General features: G+C 54.6%; 1 protein-coding gene across 1 annotated transcript in view; it reads right to left on the reverse strand.

The window, feature by feature from the left end:
- The window catches only part of TRIM8 (tripartite motif containing 8), a 30184-nt gene extending 20535 nt beyond the window's left edge, over positions 1-9649 (reverse strand). Inside the window, exons 1-2 of the mRNA XM_053984313.1 lie at positions 8728-9649; positions 7785-8440 (exon numbers count right to left, since the gene is read on the reverse strand). Of these exons, the coding sequence (XP_053840288.1) occupies positions 7785-8354 (570 nt within the window). The 5' untranslated portion in view covers positions 8355-8440; positions 8728-9649. The remainder of the gene's footprint in view (positions 1-7784; positions 8441-8727) is intronic.
- Positions 9650-20188: the final 10539 nt, after the last annotated feature.

The raw sequence follows: 20188 nt of genomic DNA on the forward strand, positions 1-20188 counted from the left end.
CCCCCCCTTGTAGCAAGAGGATAATGAGCAGAAGGACGCAATCACATTACCCTCTCTCTCCCCTTGCCACACGCACAAGCCCATTACAGTGCTCGCCAACCCCCCTGACTTACCAACAACCCAACAACAGCAACCAGCAATAAAAGCCTTTGCCACAGAAATATCAACCCACCCCCCAGTGTGATCGATCCGTGTCTGCGTGTGGCCCAGCACCAAACCCTGGAGCTCGGCTCCACCGACCAGGATTGACTGGGAGGGAAGGGGGTGGGAGACTGTTTTCCAGGGGATGGGGTTTTAAAGCCACACAATAACTGGCTGAAATGAGGGTTTAGATTAAGCTGTCGTATGGCAAGGGAAAATACTGCCTCCATTAGGACATGCAGGATTTTCTTTCCCTTTCTCCAAAGCTACAGCTCTACAACGAAGCTTCCAGGTCACCCAGGCAGGGAGACAAGAACTGGGTGATGCCAAGCAAATGGGGGATCCTGAACAGGGAGAGGTGGGTAGAGGGAAGAAAAGCAGATCAGCCCTCTCAAAGCCCCAGATCATATAGTCGGCTGCTCTGACAAGGTTTACTCATATTTCAGAGAGACACAGCCATCCGGAACATCACTCCCTGCCAACTGCCTCATCTGGAGCCATCCACAGCTCGGCTCTTCCCAGCCCACTCCAGAAACAGCCCCCCCATCAAAGCATCCACACAGCAAGAAGCTGAAAAAGGAAAGGTAGAGGGAAAAGAAGAAACAGAGAAACTAAATTAATTAATGTTTTGGATTTTTTTTAACAGTTCTGGTACATCATCTCAGCAAATGGATGACTTGGAGTGTGCTTGGAGTGCAACAGCACCGTTGCAGAGTGCAGAGCACTGCACTGAGCTGGGAATTTCTGCTCATGTTACCATCACAAGAGAATCACAAGACAGAAGAGGGATAACCATGATGCCCTGGTGAGAACAGGCTGAAGTTGTCCTTATCAGAAAGGATCCAGGACTGAGAACCTCTTTCCTGAGTTCATCTGGGGGACATATGTAAAAACTTGCGTGCATCCAGAGTCTCATGCCTGTGAGTAACCACCCCTCCCTCCATATTTGGGACCAGACACCTCCTCCTCCCATTCCCAAGTATGCTAGATGTAGCTCTCCCAGGAAAAGGAGGGGTAGCTGCTTCTGTCCTTCCATGGAGGAAAGGGAAGGGCAGGACATCCCTGGTCCTGCAAATGTCACATCTCTCCACCAGTCCCCCAGCATCTGCCTCAACCTCTCTTCCAGCAAACAGAGGTTCATTGCAGAAAACTGGCTATCACTGCAAGCAAGCTCAGCAGCTTTGAGTCCTCTGTGCCATCCCCCTTACTTCAACCCAACCAGCATCTCCTCAGCCTACAGGCTGCTGATAAATGCAAGAAGTTGACAAAGTCACCAGAACCTAGCCCAGATCCATAGCATTTTATTTTTTTTTAAAGCAAAAAAGCCAGGCCAGACCAGATTCTGCCCCGAAGCCTGTGTGGCAAAGCAAAATCCTGCTCCAAGTATTTATTTATAAATCCGTACATACATGTACATTTGAATTCTGACAGAATTAATTCTGGCATCCAGCTAATTCAAAGCATTCCTCCCCCATCACACTACTGTTACAGGCCAGCCCTGCACAGAAGCTGATTATAAAATGCTGCACTAGCCAGGCATTTCTGCAAAGGCTTGTGCTATTGAGCATTCAGTCTTTCCTTGCTTGGCTATTTCATTGTTTCGGTGTCGATCCCTCCTCTCTTGCCCTGTGTTTCCTGGTTACTTTTGTCCCTGCTCTGGAAGCACTGCTGCTCTCAGCCCCATTTCAGTGTCAGATTGAAAAAAAACCCAAAACAATTACATGAAATTAAAGAGAAGAAAAGAAGAAATTATCACCATGCAGCAAGATTTCCAGTAAACAGACAGGTAACGAGCAAAAAATAGGCCAATATGCCGCAAGGCAAGCTGCAGACAGATCTGGGGGTAGAAAGCCCGCTGCCCGCCTCCCAAGCACAACTAAGAAATCCCTGTGTGGTCACACGCTGTCCTCTGGAGCAGAGAGGAGAGAGGTCAGGGCAGCCAGCACTGTAAGAGCCTCTTTATTCTTGGGCAGTTGCACGAATCTGATCGCTTGTGCCCTTTGTGAGACATGGAAATCTGCCTTCTCCTCCCACCCCCTTCGCCAGCCCCTCTTCTGCTCCTCCCGCTCAGATGGGGACAGAGGCAATTCCTTGGCTCCAGAGTCAAAGACCAAAGCAGCAGAGAGCCTGTGGCTGCCCCTCTGTCAGGACCAGGCCTGGATGAGCGTGTGGGAGAGCTTGCAAACAGGGCTTTGCTGGAGCAAGGAGAGGGGAGAAGGGAAGGACAGTCCTGGGGCTTGCGCATTCCTTGAAGGGCTCACGAGGCTGAGGGGTGGATAGAAGTCCAGGGTGTCCCACTGCAGTTCATGCCTCCTACTTCTCCCTCTCCATCACACTCATGGGCTTGAGGAGAACAGCACGCTGATCACCCCCATGCCAGCAGACACACAATACTCACGTAAGTATCACATGATAGATTTAGATTAAACAAGGGTCTGGACTAAGTTCATTATGCCCTCATCACCAGACAAAGCTGGGCTCAGACCTCCTAGTTCAGAGACCAGACCACAACACCTCTTGTCTCACGGGCTCATTCAAAGTCACAGCTGAGGGAGGGCTTCAGGGTGGAAAACGCTATGTAGGCCAGGGCAGTCTGGAGAGCAGGGGTGTAAGCCTGGGCTACACATTGTTGCTATTCCTTGCAAAACAGCTCAAGGTCCTCAGGTGAACCTCTCCTTATCTCTCCTCTTTCCACCGTGCTCTCCGACAGCTCCCATCCACACTGCGTTGTCCCCTATGGAAAGAGAGCATTCTCCACAGCAGCCCCTGTCCCACTCCTTTACCAAGGCTGTCCCCTCCACACAAGTCTCCTCCTTCCCACCCAACCCACCAGGCTGCCTCCCAGCATCCTCCATCTCTGCTGTCACTTCTCAGATTGACTCTACACAAAAGACTTGCAGCTGCAGGTCTGGAGCAACCAACTGCTGCCAACCTGACGGGCTAAGGGCACAGAAAATGTTCAAGCTTAGCAGGAAAGCAGTGGGGAAAAGCCCTTAATCCAAGCCCTGTGGAGGCAGGAGACTGCTCCAGTTCAGCCAAAGATCTGGGACTGCCAAGGTACCCACTGCTGCTTGGCCAGCAAACCCAGAGGGGTTTGCAGCAGAGTGGCTCAGCCTCCCCCCAGACCTCTCCAGGGCAGCTCAGGCTGCTACAGCTTGAACTGAAGTCTGCTGCCCCTGACAACACCGAGCAGCAAAGCCTGACAGATCGATGTGGCGAGTGGCATGGAGCTAGGAAGCCAGGCTAGGTGGGTGCTGGGATCTCTGCCACTGCCCAAGGCCCAAGAAGTCAGTGCTCATCATGGCAGCTTGACCAATTGACAGCATCCCAGGGCACAATGATCAGCCACATTCAGGAGCACAGTACCATATTCCTGAGGCTCCTGGGCAGGAATTAGGGCATAAGCAAAGCCAGGGAAGGAAAGACCTGGGTGAGGCCTGACTAACCCTTGGGCTGGGCTGGCTGTTCAGCTCTGGGGTGCTGGTGGAAGTTCAGATGGCAGGCACAGGGAGAAGCTACACAACTCCTGCTTTGTAGGACCTGCTGCAAAAGTTGTCTGGGGACCGGGTATGCTCAAAGAGTGCCACAGCAAACGCCTGCCAGGCACCAGCCACACCACCTACAGCCACAAGAGCTAAATTAGCACTCAAGCACTCGGGCACTTGCACTCACAATGCCTGCAGTGAGCTGCGTGCCGTGCTCCTCATAAACAAGTCATCTGGAAAATAAGTAAGCCTGTAAAAATCCAGTCCATCACAAGTTACCAAACCTGTTTCAGAGTAAAACAACCTAGAGCTCATGCCAGAAGCCTGGCAGTGAAGCTGATAACAAGCTTCCCCACCGGTGGGACTCCCTTGGTCCCTGCAAAACATCCCTGGCACTGATGGCAGCACGGGGATGCCACGTGGGACTTTGTGGTGGCCAAAGCTGGCAAAGAATCAGAGTTTCTGGTACAGACTTGAGATCCATCTCTTCCTGTGCTCCTATCAAGCACTCACCTTTCCTCATTCTCACAATTTAGAAAGCACATGAGTTGGCTTTATATGGGGGGCTGCCAAAAAAGAAAGCCCAAACCCACTGAGTTGCAGATGGACTCAGCAGCCCGGCCCCTGTCCCCCTGGATTTGCTGAACATGCACTGCTTCATGGACAGTGCTGGATGCTGTTCCTACACATCTGCAGGAGGATTCCCAATGTTTTCTTCCAGGTCTCAGGTCTCAACACCACAATGCATTTTCTCCCACTTAATGTTCAAAGCCACCAGAGATCTTCAGAATGTGAAGGGATTTCTAGGAAGCTAGGACAGGGAGAAATTTATCTCCTTCCTCCAAAACAAAACAGAAGCAGAGCCTCTCTACCCAAGCCCTTTTCCACTGGTGGCACTTCTAGCTGAGGACAGGCACCTGGGAAACCTCTGAGCAAGCTCAGATGTACCTGCCCTCAATCAACCGTGTCCCACACAGAGATAGGGCAACCATGGTAATACCCCACAGGTGAGTCTCTTTCTCTGACTGCTGGCTTCTTACCCATACTCCAACCCCAGCAGTGCATTTTCCCCCTTTGTGGATAGAGAAGAAATAAAAAACGACACATCAACCTCACACTGGAGCAACTTTCTTTTTCAGCCTTAGAAGCAGGTTCCCCCATGCAGGCAGGAGGCATGTGGCTGGGGCAGCAAAGGCAAAGATGGAAGAAAAACCGTTCCACTTTGAGACCTTGACACAAACAAAATGAGGAGAAAAAAGAAAAAAGAAAAAAAAGAAAAAAGAAAAGAGGGTGCCTTGTTGGCTTTTCTTCCCCCCTCTCCTCTTTAAGCGCTACAAAAACAGGAAACAAAGGAGAAAACATCTCACGGGGGGAAGGGGAGGTAAGCGCTTTATACGCCCACGAAAGAAAGATTAACCACATATTTTATTTACTGTTTGTATTACAGTTGCACCGTGGAGTTCAACTAATTCCGAGCCAGGGCTCTGCGGGTTTGTGCAGCACCTAACGCTGAGCGGGGTCCTTCCCCCAAACCCACCAGGCACATATTCTGCTTCAGGCAAACCCTGCACAGACACCCCCTTTCCTCCAGCAGACACCCACCTCCAGCTTCCTTCACCCAGCCAGAGCACTCCTACCCCAACTGCCTCCTCAGCTGACAAAGTGCTGGTGCTGTCCCCAGAGAGTTTTGAGCCCCTTTTCCCCTTCAAACTGGTCTGTAACCAGGGGTAAGGTGCCCTTCGAGGCAGGTTGGCAACACAGCCAGAGGAATAAATGCTAAAAAAGAAGAGTTTATGTGGAGCATGTTTGCAGGCTCCAGTCCCTCCTCTGGACCGTGGGGGACATCCCCTCCATAGCGAGTTGATGTTGCAACTCCAACACTTGTGAGTCCCCCACACCAAGGTCAGGGCTCCGATCCTCCCAACTTTGACTCATTTCTCAATTAACGGCTTTCTGAACACAAGCCACACATGGAACAAACCTCTCACAATGGGGCCTCCCCCGGACCTCCCAAGCCCAGCGTTACTCATCTGCCCCCCAGTCCCAGTCCATCTTTTCTCGGGATGCTCTAAGTGCGGCTCACCGCTGCTGCAGGGTGAGCAAGCAGCCAGGAATCCCAGGCCCGGCTCCCGCAGGCGGGAAGCCGTCACCAGCTGAGCTCATGCACCCTAATTCGGGAGCCGACGAGGCGAGGCCACCTTCCTTGCTGGCTGGCATCCGGCAGCCTTCAGCCAGAGACCTAGCCATGGCCATGGAGCAAGGGCTGGCAATCTGCTGGGTGCTTTTCCCAGGGGTTCATCCATACTCCAGCCACTTCATGGAAGAACTGATTCAGCTACAGGGAGGATCCTTTGGGCACACTGTCCCCCAGCTTGGTGCTGTCCTTCATTGACCCAGACTCCGTGCACCCAACTGAGCCACGCGCCCAGCGGGAAGAGACAAGCTTATCATCACAGAGAAAGGAAATTAAGATAACGCGGCGATGGAGGTACCGAGGGATTTGGCCAAGGTCACGAAATAATTCCATGGCTCTACGATACAGCCATCTAACACTTTTGGTGTCTGGCCACATATCCTAAAATTTCAAGCCAGGGCCAAAATCCAGCCTAGGCAGTGGCAGATTTCTGCCAGGTCATTAGCAGTGTGCATCCGCAAGAAGCGGCGAACATCCAGCCATAACAACGGCAGCAACAACAAAAAAAACATGCAGCAAGAGCGGGAATAAATGAGATCAAAGTGTCCTGGAAAAGGACCTGGAAAAATAGTTTCGGTCCCTGGCTAAGGCTCCTGGGAGATGCACATGAGAACCCCATCCTAGCCTGCACAGCCCTCCCGAAGTGGCTCCCCACCCTGGCAGAGGGAAACCAAAATGACTCCCTATAAATAGAAGCAGAAAAGCGCTTCTCCAAAAGACTGACTGGGTCTTTCCCCTTCCAGCGTGTGTGGTGGAGCTGCTGGCACCTCCGTGGAGGTCCCTGGTTTTGCCCCAAAAAACCTGGAGAGGAAAATAACCTTCCTGTGAGCTCAAACTGGCTCCTCTCTACACAGAGCTGCACCCCCTCACCCCACTCCCAGGCCTGGCCATCCAATTGGAAAGTAATTATACTGCAATTTTTATTTATGACTTCTTCGGTTTTTTTTATTGCTAAATGGTGACTCATTTTGGCAACATTAAAATACACAGGAAATCATCCCCATTTTACAGTAATCACCATTCAATTCATTGTTAAATATTTATACGGCAGACAAGCGCCGAGCCTTTCAAGGGTCGGAGGGGGAGCGGAGGGGCAGCCCTGAGAAGGGGGAAGGTGGTAGAAGGGTCATGGCAGGGCTGGCCGCAGGGCTGGTAAATGCTTGCCAGAACTGGAGGGTGGGGAGCCAGGGGTGAAAGCTCCTGCCAGATGGCCTGGCCAAGAGCAAAATACAGACCCGCTTTCCCTCGAATCCAGCACAACAGCCCAAGCTGCTCTAGGGAGAGAGGTAGCCCTGTGCCCCCTAATAAAAAATCACATTATTTGGCCAAACCCCAAGACTGAATCCCCACCAGTGAGACGTCACGGGTCTCTGACACGTCATGGGTCTCTGACACGAAGCTCTTCCATTGCCGAGGGGAAGAGGATGGCGGCCACCGGCCCCAGTGGGAGGCAGTGGGAAGAGCAAGCAGTTTGACATTCACAGGCCTTACAATGGACAGGGTCTGCTCCTGCAGCCGCTTTGTCCTCCCAGGAAGCCCAATTTTGGGGTGACTCGACCTCGGATGAGCGTAGCTCTTCTGCCTTTCCCCAAACAGCTGCATAGCCCAGCACAAACCTGGCAGACGGCCCTTCCAAACACCCTTGGCCCAAGACTGCAACCCTTCCCTGCAGAGTGCACACCCAAAGGACCATAGGTCCCACAGCCCAACAGCTACAAAGGCCTCCCAGCACAGACCCCTTCCCTGGGGAGCCCCCCTGGCACCCACAGGCTCCATCACTGCTTGGCCGGGTGGCCACCCAGCATGTCTGCCACGGGGGGACCCTGGGCAGAAGGAGGAGCAGTGCCAGGCTGGATTTTGTGTAGGTCCTACACAAACACAGGGGAACAGACATGGCAGGGAAGAGGGTGGTTGGGTGGTCCCCAGGCTGGGCAAACCCGAGCGTCCAGGATGGTTGGACTCACCCGGATCTCATTGCGGCGGATCTCCACGTCGCAGACCGAGTGTCCCTGGTGGGCCCCGCTGTAGTAGCAGCAGAACTGGCAGACGGCCACCTGCTCGGCCTCGCAGTGGTACAGGCGGTAGGCGTTGTGCTGGGGGCAGCTCCAGGCCCGCACGTCCTCCGCCTCCACCAGGAGATGCCCCCGGGCCGTGGAGGGCTGCTGCAGGTGGGTCTGGACGTGGGACTGGCAGCATGGAGCCTCGCACCTCAAACAGATCTTCTGGGCCGGCAGTGGCGGGCCGCGACGGCAGAAGACGCAGTGCAGGACTGAGGGGGGCTTCTCCAGGTTGAGGGAGTTGAACTTCTCCACAATGTTGGTGAGCTTCAGGTTCTTCTCCAGGTTGGGCTTCTGGTTGTAGGCCTGGTTGCACTCTGGGCACCGCACCAAGCCCGACTCCTTGGCCCACGCCTCCCCGATGCAGCCCCGGCAGAAGTTGTGCTTGCAGGGCAGCTGGACCGGCTCCACAAAGACATGCAGGCAAATGGGGCAGATGAGCTCCTCTTCGAAGCAGTTCTTCCAATTCTCGGCCATCTCTGCCGGCAGCTCTGTCGACACTTCCCCCCAGCCGCTTCGGTTGCTCAGTGCGGTCTAGGGGCGGACGCCGGGGTCTGTCCTCCCTGAAAGGGGAAGGCTGAGGGTGAATGGACAGGCTCCCCCCTCCCCGCAGCACATGCCATAAATAATAAACCGCAGCAGATTTTAAAATCGGGGATAAAATAAACCACAGAGCAGCACTCTAGGAATATCCGGCAAGAAAACGCAACGTCCCCATCGCTTTGTTAAAAAGCAACACAAATGGTCAAAAAAACCCCAACATGATCCTGTTGGATCTACAGCCCAAAGTCCTAACCACCCCTAAAAGCCATTTGCTCCTTTTTACCCCAGAAGGTGAACTGAAACTTACCAAAGGTTGAAAAAAATCCATACAAAATCCAGCAGCAGAGTCCAAGTTCCATATAAAGCTCCTAAATTTAGCACTCCGGATCAGATTTTTCTTTTCTTAGGTTTGCAACTGACATTCAATATTTTAAAGGGACTTTTGTCCCCCACCAAACCTGGCCAACAGCTGAGGGCAGCGACTCGCTCGGGCTTTTTTTTTCCTTCCCTGTATTTCTCCTCCCTCTCCCCCTGATGGGAGTTGGGAATCAGAGTCTTTTAAAGGAAACAGATCAAAGGGTTAAGATCCAAAACGGGAAAAGGAGGAAGATTAAAAAAATAATAATAATAGCGACGATGACGATGGCGGAAAAACGAATTCTCTCTGCGGCCGCTGAGATTTGCTTCTAAATCGGAGGAACAGCAGGGAAAAAAAGGAAGAGTGGAAAAAAGACAAGACGGGAAAAAAAAAAAAAAAAAAGAAAAAAAAAGAAAAAAAAAGCCCTCCTGCCTGCTTGGAGATTGCGAGGTCTTGAATGGGAGAGCTCGGTCATTCAGAGCAAACGCCAGCCCAGCACAGCCCGCCCAGCTCCTCCAACGCTCCCGGAGAGGGATGGGAGAGGGGACGGGCTTTGCCACGGGGGGTTCTGGGCCCCGCGGACCCAAAATCAACCTGCTCTCACTTCCCACCAGGGCTAGGGGGAAAAAGGTGCCCGGGCGGGTCAGTCCTAGTCCGCTCTCATGGCCGGCGCGGGGGTCGCAAGCCCCCGACGGTAACAATGCTTTGGGGCGCACGGACGGCGCCCGAGCCGGCGGAGCGCTGCCTTTCCCGGCGCGGCCCCGCCGGGAAGGGGCGAGGCGGCGGCGGGCGGCCGGGAGGAGCCGGCCCGAGCGAGCGGTTCCGGGAGAGCCGAGTCAGCTCTCAGCCATCTTGAGCTGCCCGGCTGAGAACGGAGACCGGGAGCGCTTTAAAAATAAAATAAAAAAAAAAAATTAATTAAAAAAAAAAAAAAAAAAAAAAAAAAAGAAGAAGAAGAAGAAGAAAAGAGGGTATTTAAAGAAAGAAATTATAAATAAAGTCACCAGAACAACCCCGCTCCAGGGAGCCACCTCCTCCGCCTGCCCAGCGAGGCTCTGCGGAGGGGCTGCGGGGCCAGGCGAGCCCGAGCCGAGCCGAGCCGAGCCGTCCCGTCCCGGCGGGGCCGCTCAGCACAGCCCCCCGCGCCCGCCCCCGCCGCCTCCTCCTCCAGCCATCTTGGGGTCGCCCTGGGCGCCGGAGCCCCACGCCCCGGCTTCCTCCCGCCGCCCCCGGGGAGGCGGCCGCGGCTGGGGGGGGGTGGGGGGGGGAGGAACGCGGAGCGAGGCGGGAGGGGGCGCGGAGCCCCGCAGCGGGAAGGGGAAGGGGGGGCGGCGCCTCGGGCTCAGCCCCGGCGCGGGGGGCCGGGGCGGTGGCGGGGGGCGGGCGGGGCGGCCATGGGGGCGGCGGCGGGGATCGATCAACCGGGGAAAGGGGGTGCGGACGGGCGCGCCCCGCCCCGCTCGGGAGCCGGCCGGGGTTGGGGGGGGCGGAGCGGACGCGCCGGTGCCGCTGGGTCTCGCCGGGCGCTGCCGCCGCCGCCGCCTCGGAGCTGCCGCTGTGCTGCGGCGGGAGCGGCCCCGCCCCGCCCGCGGGCCCGCCCCGCGCGTCACCGGGCACCGCCCCCGCCCCGCCCCGCCCCGCCGCCGTAAAGGGGACACGGCCGGCGGTGGGGCCCGGCGCCGACCTCCGCCGCTGCCTTCGAAGAGGACGGGCTTGGGATGTCCCGTCTGGCCACTGCATCGGCCGTAGGGCCACCCTGCCCGACCACCAGTGTCCCTACGCGGCCAGCGCTGCTCAGAGTGCCAGTCCATAAAAAGGCAGATTGCCCTGGAACCAGTGCACATCTGGGTCACAGCTGGTCCTGGGCACTGTCTTCATCGTTGTATACAACTTCCTCGCGAGGGGAACAGGAGAGGCAGGCACTGATCTCTTCTCTCTGGCAACCAGGGACGGGACCCGAGGAAATGGCCTGAAGTTGTGTCAGGGCCGGTTGAGGTTGGAAATTAGAAAAAGGTTCTGGTTGGGCACTGGAACAGGCTCCCCAAAGAAGCGGTCATACCACTAAGCCTGCTTGAGTTCTAGAAGCATTTGGAAAACACACTCAGGCACACTGAGGATGTTTAATTCTTGAAGATGTCTTGTGCAGGCCAAGAGTTGGATTCGATGGTCCTTGTGGGTCCCTTACAACTCAGAATATTCTGGGATAAGTGCCCTCAAGAGCCTTCTGTGTCCTCTTGGCTGGCTTCTAGATGGGCCGTTACTTTGCGCAGGACCATTTAGGTGTGTTTCCTCCCTGTGCAGAGCTGCAGCCGTTTGTCCCCTGGGGTCTTTCCCAAACCAGAAGCCCCAGCACCTTCTGCCAGAGCTCGGGGCACAGAGGTGTCTCTGTTAACAGCTCTCCCACCAAATGTTTCTGCAGCTGTTTTGTGGGACACTGTATATCTAACCCCTGCCATATGTGCCAAGCTGCTGGGAATAAAGCACATTGCTGGTGTAAATCCATTTCGCACTGGCGAGAGCATCAATGGCTCAAAACAAAGTATTTACACCAAAAATGCTCAGGTTTGTGGTGGAGTGACAAGAGGGCAAAGGCTCAGTCAGCAGCTTCAGGATCTGGCCCAAACCTGGCCCTTGTGTGAAGCTCTCTGATGACAATTTGCCTCTGGGAGTGATTTAGCAGGAATTCCCCATCTGCGGCCTCAAACGTCTGAAGACACCACTCAGTAGTGTCTACTACAGCACCCTATATCCCAGTGCCTTGGACCACCCAGGGCAGCCTGCTAGAGGGATGAGCATTCCACACCACTCCCAGTATGGGGATTATCCAGGTCTTTCCACACTGTGTTTTACAGGAACCCCCTGTGTGTAGGCAGGTCCTGCCTAGAGACACTCCGATAACGAGACAGTGATGGCTTCTGCTGCAGGACTGGGGCTCACCCCGTATCACCCTCAGCTGCCTCCCTCCATTCCTGCACTCCTGGGGCTCAAGTGCCGATTCCTGAAAAGGGAGCGGTTTGCCATGCAATTCCTGTGCCAGGCCTCAGAGCCCATGGGCTGTACCTCTCCTCCAGAGTTTTACAAGCCATCCAGCAGTCAGGACTGGTGGGAGCTGGGCAGGGCAGCATGAGATGTGTCAGAACCGCAGTCGACTGGCGGAGGCTGTGTGGAGGCAAACCTCTCCTCAAAAAGTCAGCGCAAAACTATTCATGACTCTCACTTTATAAACACACACAGTACCAGACGGCCTCCAGTGACAGCCACCATCCCCACTCCAGCCAGCACAGGGCTCTTCTGCAGGGGCTTCTCAGGCCCCCTATACTCCCACTGAGGCTGCGCTGGGGAAGCTGGTTGGTATTTACCAGTACTTAAAAGAGGAAGGTGGATGGGATGGGGCTTTCCCAAGCTGAAAGATGCACCCTACTCCTGGCTGGGAATCCCTCTGACCCGGGACTGGCACTCTGTCATCATACCCACATCTGAATGATGCCATCTCCCTGCCCATGCCAGAGAAGCTCCTTTGGCAAGGGAAGCCCCAAATCCAGGCTGGGCACAGCAGCCCTTCCACAACCAGCATGAGCTGCCTGTGAGAAGGCTGTTGACAGGGCCCCCTCTGCCTACACAGCTCCCAAACCCCTTCCTGACAGTGCTGGGTGGCTGATGAACACCAGCAGGAGCAAGCTGCAGAAAGCCTGCCCATGCTTCAGTCTCCCCTCCACCAGGATCTTGGTGTGGGTCCCAGACCACTCCAAGGGGTCACAGAGGTGGTTTGTAGCTGTGTCCTGGTGTACATCCCTCAACCTCCCACAAGCTTCAGTTTTCCCAGCCACTGCCAGGCCATCATTCCCCTTTGCCAGAGGTCTCCCTTCAGCAGCCCTTAGTCCTGCTCTGGAAAGAGCACTTCCTACTCCCTGTCTCCCGAGTAAAGTATCAGCATGTCTGCTGAGCCCTCACTGAGCACTGGCTGGACTGCAGGTACGCCCTGCAGAGCTACCATGCTCAGGCACTCGTCACTAGCTCTGGCATTGAGGTGGCATTGCCTGGTGCAGATTATGTCCCTGGGAACAGGGATGAAGTTGGCTGCTCCGCAGAGCCGAGGTACCAAACTCATTTTGGTGTTTAGGGCTTGGGACCCTGCTGAGTTGATGGCAGAGGGAGGGTGTTTGCAGAGATTTACAGAGCAGTTGGCTGTTAATGTGACACCATACCTGTCTGCCACCACCCTCTCTTGGGAACACTCCTGAAGGCTCTGGCACCCAGCCCTGCACCTTCCCCAGAAGCCTTGAGCCCTCTGGAAATGATACAAAGTGCTGTGTTTCTTGGGTCATTTATAACTCAATTAACCCATCAGAGAAAAGCCATCACTCCCCTTCTGTCCCCATCCATGTCAAGCTGGTGAGGTGGCTCTGTGTGATGAAGAAAGTTCCCTCCACCCTCCTCCATATGATTAACACGCTGAAGGTTTTCACTGAAGTTTAAGTTTTAAAGCTAGGTTTAAGGATGTAAGGAACTTGCAGGGTGGCAACAGTCTGGTTTCCAACACTAAATCTGTCTGTTATGGCCATCCCCTGGGTGCAGGAGAAGGGAAACAGCCCCTTGGAAGAGGCACAACGCAGAGGTCCCCATGGTCACCTGCTGACCCAGCCCAGGACACACCACCAGCATGCACCACTTGTGCCCAACCATCCCATGGAGTGACACCTGTCCCTCACACACTGTCACCTGCCTGCTGTGGCATCCTCCCAGCCTGATCCTTTGGGAGAAGATGCACATGTGTGTATGCAGAGTGTCTGCAGGGAAAACCTCCTGTCTCTGACATTAATAAAAAAGGGGCCAGAAGCAGGGTGTGCAGCCTGGTCCCCACAGCACACAAAGCAGGTTCCCAGCCCCCCAGGCACTGGGATCCAGCAACACCCACATCTGACACTTGAAGCTGGGAACAGGTCTGGAATGGTGTGCTGGGTGCAGGGATGGTGATGCCCTTGTTGGCCCCGTGGGAGAGCCTTACCCTTGGGCAATGGGTGTGCAACTGGGGCTCCTCTTGGGGCAGAAATGCTGGCATTTCTCCCTTCCTCCCCGAGCCTAAAGCATGGACCAAAGTGGGTATTGAGGGCTGGCCAAGGAGGGTGTTGGAGGCCGTGTCAGGGTGTTGGAGGGGAGCTCTGCTTTGGTTCAAGCAAATCCAGGGTGTAAGAGCCCAGTCTGAGGTTGACTGGGTAGACAAATCTAGGGGTGCACAGCCAGGCAGCTGTGGAGCAGGGATGATGCTCCAGGGCTCACCACCTTGGCTGAGCTCGGGGTGCTGGTGGGTGCTGGTGAGTGCGGCAGCGGGTCCGGCAGCTGCGGGGCTGGAGCACCGGGAGCCGGATGAGGGCCAGTGTAGTTCCCTGCTTGGTGGGATTTCTTTCTATGCAAATGCCTGGGAGCAGCTGCCCTGCCGGCGTGACTCATTTCCTGCTCTTGTGTCACATTCTGGTCAGGCCAGTTTGGCAAAGGCTTTCTTCTCTCCCTCCCTGGCTTCTCCTCCTTTTCTCCCCAACGCCGAGGGCTGGGATGTGCATTTGCTCAGTCCCTGGCAGGATGAGGCAGGATTTTCAGGAAACTGCGTCAAAGCCACAAAACCTCCATATATATTAAAAAAAAAAAAAAAAAAAACACCCAAAACAACCAAACAAAAAATCCAGCACAATTTTCTCTTATTCTTTTTTTTTTTTTTTTTCTGAGCATGATGGAGACTGGCGGCCAGACAGGCTCCTCCGCTCTTCCCCCTCCTGGGGCGGCTCCTTCCCCTGAGACCCAGGGGACAGGACCGGGCAGAAAAGCTGTAATAGTTTGCTGGGTGGACAAAGGTGCAGCTTGGTCTCAGTTCACCTTCTGCTGCCAGTTGTAGAGGTGCTGCCAGAGCTGGGCTGCCAGTGGGCAGCCTTTAACAGGGCATGGCTGGTGAGAGCATCCGGGGCAGCCACCATCCCTGGAATTTGCCCGACATTTCTTTTTCCTCAGCAGAGCTCTGGGGCAGTCTCACCACTGCACTCTGAAAAATGCACTGGATGGGGTTAAAAGTAACTCATTCATCTTAAAAGGGGTCTGGAAAGGATGGTAGCAAACGCTGACAGGCCTCAGTGTGGTGAGTCTCCCACCACAGGCTGGGAAAAGGGAAGGTGATTCTGGCAGTGAATCCCTCTGGCTGCTCCCACTGCCTATCCAGGCTGGCACTCCCCAAAGCCCAAGCTGTGTCACAGGTAGAAAAGTCACTTTTTAAGGCATTTCTCACCTGATCTGTGTTGTAATGGTGAGGTCAGGATTTACAGCCTCCCAAGTGGCCATGTAAACCCTCCTGCCCCAGGGTCTTGCTTTGCTGTGTCACCATCCCCTGGGTGCAGGGACACACATCCCCCTCGCTGCCCCCAAGGCCAGGACAGAAAGCAGGAGCCCTTTGCCTTGAGCCTGTGGCTACCAGTGGCCTGGTCCTCCCTCTGCACCAGCCCTTTCCTTGGTGCATCCATCTCTGGCACAGCATCCCACACCATAGTGAAGCATTTCCCAGAGGGAAAGATGGAGCTCCTCAGTGCTGCCAGCCCAGCAACAAGCTTGGGACATGAAGATGCCAGCCCCAAATCTGATCATAAGAGACAGGATGGGAGCAGGATACAATCCCACCACCTCCATTTTCATCTGCAGTTTGATTCAGCCACTCTCCCACCAGAAGGCCCTGTGGTCCCTGCCCAGAACAAGGTGTAATCTTTGCAATCTTCACATCTGTTTCTCAACCTTCCTGTTCATTTTCTGCACGTTCCCTGCAATTCAAGTCAGCTCCAGCCAAATGACCCAGTGCCACATACGTGCTAAAAAGCCCCCTGCCAGGGAGCTCTTGGGCTTTCCCGTGAAGAGCAGAGCATCCAAGGCTGCCATGCCCTGTGCAAGCCCAAACCTAAAGCCCCAAAGCTGCGTGGTGCCACGGAGCTCCAGTTTAGTGCAGCTGGAGGAAACTGAGGCAGGTGAGGGCATGGGATTGCTCCAGATCTGCGGCCCATGCACTCACTGCTGCTGGGGTTTAACTTCCTCTCAGAAAGCCTAAAGGTCTGTTTGCCCACAGTGAAGGGAAAAGCAGGAGGACACTGGTATAAATTAGGTCAGGAAGCGTGGCTAATAAACTGTCACTCCTGGTTGTGTAATGGGAGCAATTATTGGTTTAGGTTTTGTTAAGACACCAGGAAGGAAAACACGACCAATCTGGGGGTAGGAGTGTGATGGCAAACAAAAAAGGAGGGTCCTGTTGACAGAAGGATGAAGCTGCTTTTGTGTTGGAGGCATTTCTGTCTCATCCTGGCAGCCTGAGGCTTGAACAGACTCCTGCATGGGGAATGCAGGGAAGGGCTTCCCAGCTCTCTCTGTGCTCTCTCCTTCCCCTGGGCACCCCAGGGCTCCAGAGTCTGTAGGCAGGTGTTTTTAACCTCTCTATAGTCTCCCTATCCATGATCCACTCTGCTCAGCTCAGCATTGGTGCCCACTGTCCCCCCACAGATCCTCCTTTGGGGTCCAATGGGGACCTGTGGGCAAGAAAGCCTGGGAGAAAGTGCCTGAGCTCTTCCTGCATCTGATGGCCCTCCTCTCCCTGCGGAGCTGCCACACTTCCCTTGCTGCCCACCACCTTGTGCTGCCCCCTGCACTGCTGGCAGCAAACACCTCTGTCTGTCCCTCCCTGCTGCCCATCTCTGAAGGGAGAGACTGGTGGTGGAGTTCACCCAGAGCCTGGCCAGAACAAACTCAGAACTCTCCATGAACAAAACCCCAGGGCCCTGACAAACCTGTGGTGGGGACACCTGGCTCCCCTCCATGGGTGTCAGGAGAGTGGGAGGCTCCTGGAGTGAATCCAGCTAATGCACACCACTAAGGAGGGGCTGTGGCACCTGGCAGCCAGGGTTAGCCTTTAACCACCCAAAACATGTCAGAAAGGGAGAGGAAATTCTTGAGGCATCTATTAACATAAAAGGAGTCATACTTTACGTTCGGTCCCACTTATGGCTTATAAATGATTACTGCACCTTTTAATAAATGGTTAATCAAGTGTTAGAGTCCAAACAAGTTGATGGGTTGCTTATTACCACAGTTTATAACCTTTTATGAATGCCTTCTGTTGATGTACTTATAAACATCCATACCACGTACTTCTCATGTCTTGACACGTTGGTCACATCTGTTTGAAGTTTATTAACTCTTGAGCTGCTCACTAACGGCAGGCTGGGGGTATCCCCCTATTGTTCTGTATCAATCCATGCAGCTCAGAGGGCACACCTGCACCAGCTGAGGGGCGGTGTGGGCACCCCCCTTCATCCAAAAGAGGCTCCAGGCAAGCAGGATGCAGCTGCATCAGAAATAAGTTGGCAGTGGGGTGTTGCTCCCAGGGGTGCATTTATTTTGGCCACCAGGACAAAGAGCCAAGGGAAGTCAGTGGGAGATTCTTCCTCTCTTGAAGTCACCGAGCCGAGACAGGACGTCGTCCTGGGCCGCCCGCTTGAATCAAAACCACAAGTTATTGGGCTCAGTGCAAGGAGAATTGGGGGAAATTTTCTGGTCTGCAAACACAGGAGGTAAAAGACGATGATTTAATGTGCTTTTTTGGACTAGAAACCCACGGAAACATCCTTAGCCATTGCTGTTCCTGTGCAGCCAAAGCCCCCATCCCACCATGCTGCAAATAATGAAACGAAACTTTCAACAAGCTGAATAATCAGAAAACAATTTTCCAATAAAATCATTCCCTGAAATCTCCTTTTAAGGAAAGGACTGGGATTCCCACTGCCGAGCGTGTTCCCAACGCCTCACAGTATTGTTCGGCTGGCTGTGCTGGGGCTGGGCAGGCTGCCACACCGCCCTGTGCCCCCGGGGATGCTCCCTGTCACATGGCCCAGCTGCCCCTCCACTCCTGAGCCCCTTTGCCTTTATGTTTCCCCTTTGCTGCAAGCTTCTGATAATTCTCCTGTTCAAAAAGCAAGTGGGACATACGAGGTGCCATGGCCCCGTGCTTGCTCCAGCATTTTTAACAGCCAGAGAAGGGATTTGTGCATTAAGCAGACAGGGATGATCCCAGCCCGGGCAGCAAGCTGGGTCTCCCAGGTCATCTTGGCCTTGGACACTCCTGAAGATTTTTTTTAATATCTAACCATGCTTTTTCCTTTGCTCCCTGCTGGCCAGTCCTTCCAAAGTGGGTATTACCCCGTCTCCTGCAGCAGGAGCATCTCCAGCACGGGATAGCCCTGCTTGCTGCCCTCCAGCGGGTTATGGTTTGTGGCCAGAGTGTAGAAAGTCTGAGGAAATGAGAATACTGGGAAAGGGCATTAAAAATACTCCTCCCCTAGGAAAAACAAAACCAAACCTGAGGTACACTTTTTTGGAAAGCCACTGTGGCAATGGCTGCTGCTTGAAACGAGGCTGCAGGCAGTGCTTCCCTGTGGCAGGTGAGCAGTGGGGCATGGAGGGGAAAGAGGGGACAAAGCCTGCACTGAGGCCACTGTGGCTGAGCTGCTATGGCCTGTCCAAACACTGCTTCAGTTCTTGTGAGCGATTAGGTGACAGGGCAAGGTAATGCCATTTTTTTCCCTAGTGCAAACCCTGCCTGACAGCAGGAACAGTTACTCTGAAAGCTGTTTGGAGAAGCTGGAGCTTTTAGGCACACTGTGGGTGCCTAGACAGGGAGCTGGGGCATGCAGGGGGCTTCCCTACAGTCTCCTCCCCCTCCTGCCAGGTCCTGGTTTCCTACGCCAGACCTGAGGCTGTGACAAGCAACAGGACAAGGCTGGTTCCCTGGTGTCCCCAAAGCTTGGCTGTGGGGCTGGGGGTGCTTGTCCTGTGCCAGAGGGAGGCAGCAGGATCTGGCCAAGCCTGGCTGCTCTGGGACCCTCTCCAGTCATGGATTGGCCACTGGGTCCCCAGGAATACGGGGCTTTAACATGTTGGGTCCTATGCACTGGGCTGTGTTGGGAGCTTTTCCTCTGCACCGAGGCGCTGCTGGGGCCAGCTGTGCTACAAACATCAGCTGGGAGAGACAGCAAGCAAGGAGAGAAATGAGGGAAAAAGAGGGGAAAAAGAAAAACCCAAAGGGACGTGGTGTGCTGATCTCCTGTGAGCCCACATTTCTGGGTGTTGTACGACAGACACATCCTTGTGGTCCAGGGGGCTGAAGTGTGGAGAACACTTCCTTCCCGTGTCTGCACCATCCTGCCATGGGCTAGGGGACATGCCATGGGATGGGGGTGTGCCATGGGAAGGAACATGCTGTGGGGGTGATGCTTTGTGAGGGGGTTGAGGGTCAGAACTGTTCCTGGGTGCCCAAGTCCAGTCATTTTGGCTCTGTCCTGGGTGGGCAGGGAGCACCACGGGAGTAGGAGCCCCTTGCTGTGGGGATGCTCCCTTGTTCCGCCCATGGGGGCCCATCTCCCACCCCGCTTCATCTCCCTCTTCAGCTTCACAGGTGCACCCTCTTCCCCACTGAGGTTCCCAGGTGCTGCCATTCACTTCTCTGATGGGAAATGAGCCCCAGCCCTCTCTCCACATTCCAGAAAAAAACACCAAGAGAGGAGTGAAATAAACAAACAAATCCCTTCCCTCTCCTGGCTTGGCATCTGCTCACAGCCCTTCCATTATTAATTAGAGAAGCTGCCGGCATTATTAGCAACAAACTGCTCCTAATGAAGTTCAGAGCCGCAGATCCAGGAGGGGCTCCCAGACACTGCTTTTCAGAAACCTTAATTAAATTCACTGCCCGAAGGTGCTTTTGGCCGGGGTGGAGGCAGAGCAGTGAGGCTGCCTGGGCTGGGCACAGCCATGCCGGCGGTGGGACTTGGGGGGAAGAGTGCCAGCAGGAGATGGGCATCCCACTGTGCCACAGCTCCACGGTCCCCTCCGGATTTGGGGCTGAACAGAGGAATCAGCTGGGATGCAGTGTTGCAAAGGGAGTACTGCCTGGCCAACACAGGAAAGGTGAAAGTGGATAGTTTAATTCATTAATTAAATTTACCAAGTGGCTGATGATGAGGGTTCCCTGCACTACGTGGGTCCCTTGCTGGTCTGGCTCTGCTGTCTTTGCTGGGATGTCCTAAAGAGGCAGCCCTGTGCTTGTTTATGCTTTGAAAACTGGGAAGGCAAGAGGCGTGAAGGGGTCTTGGGCCAAAGAACCAGTTGTGGGTGGCCTCTCTCCTCCCAAGCCCCTGTCTGGGTAAATAACCTCACTGGGGAACCCCACTGACCACCAAGATTTCCTCAAGCGAGATGGCAAAACCTTACCAAGCTGTAGTGATGTTCTCTTTGTCATGTCCAGCAGGGGCTGTTCTGCACTGGCAGAGCTTGGAGATCTCACTGCTTTGCATTGGGGCTGGGGCAGTTTGTGTCTGGATGCAGCTGTAGGAGAGGTCTT

The sequence above is a fragment of the Vidua macroura genome, chromosome 8 (assembly GCF_024509145.1).
Source record: "Vidua macroura isolate BioBank_ID:100142 chromosome 8, ASM2450914v1, whole genome shotgun sequence".
Lineage (NCBI taxonomy): Eukaryota > Metazoa > Chordata > Aves > Passeriformes > Viduidae > Vidua > Vidua macroura.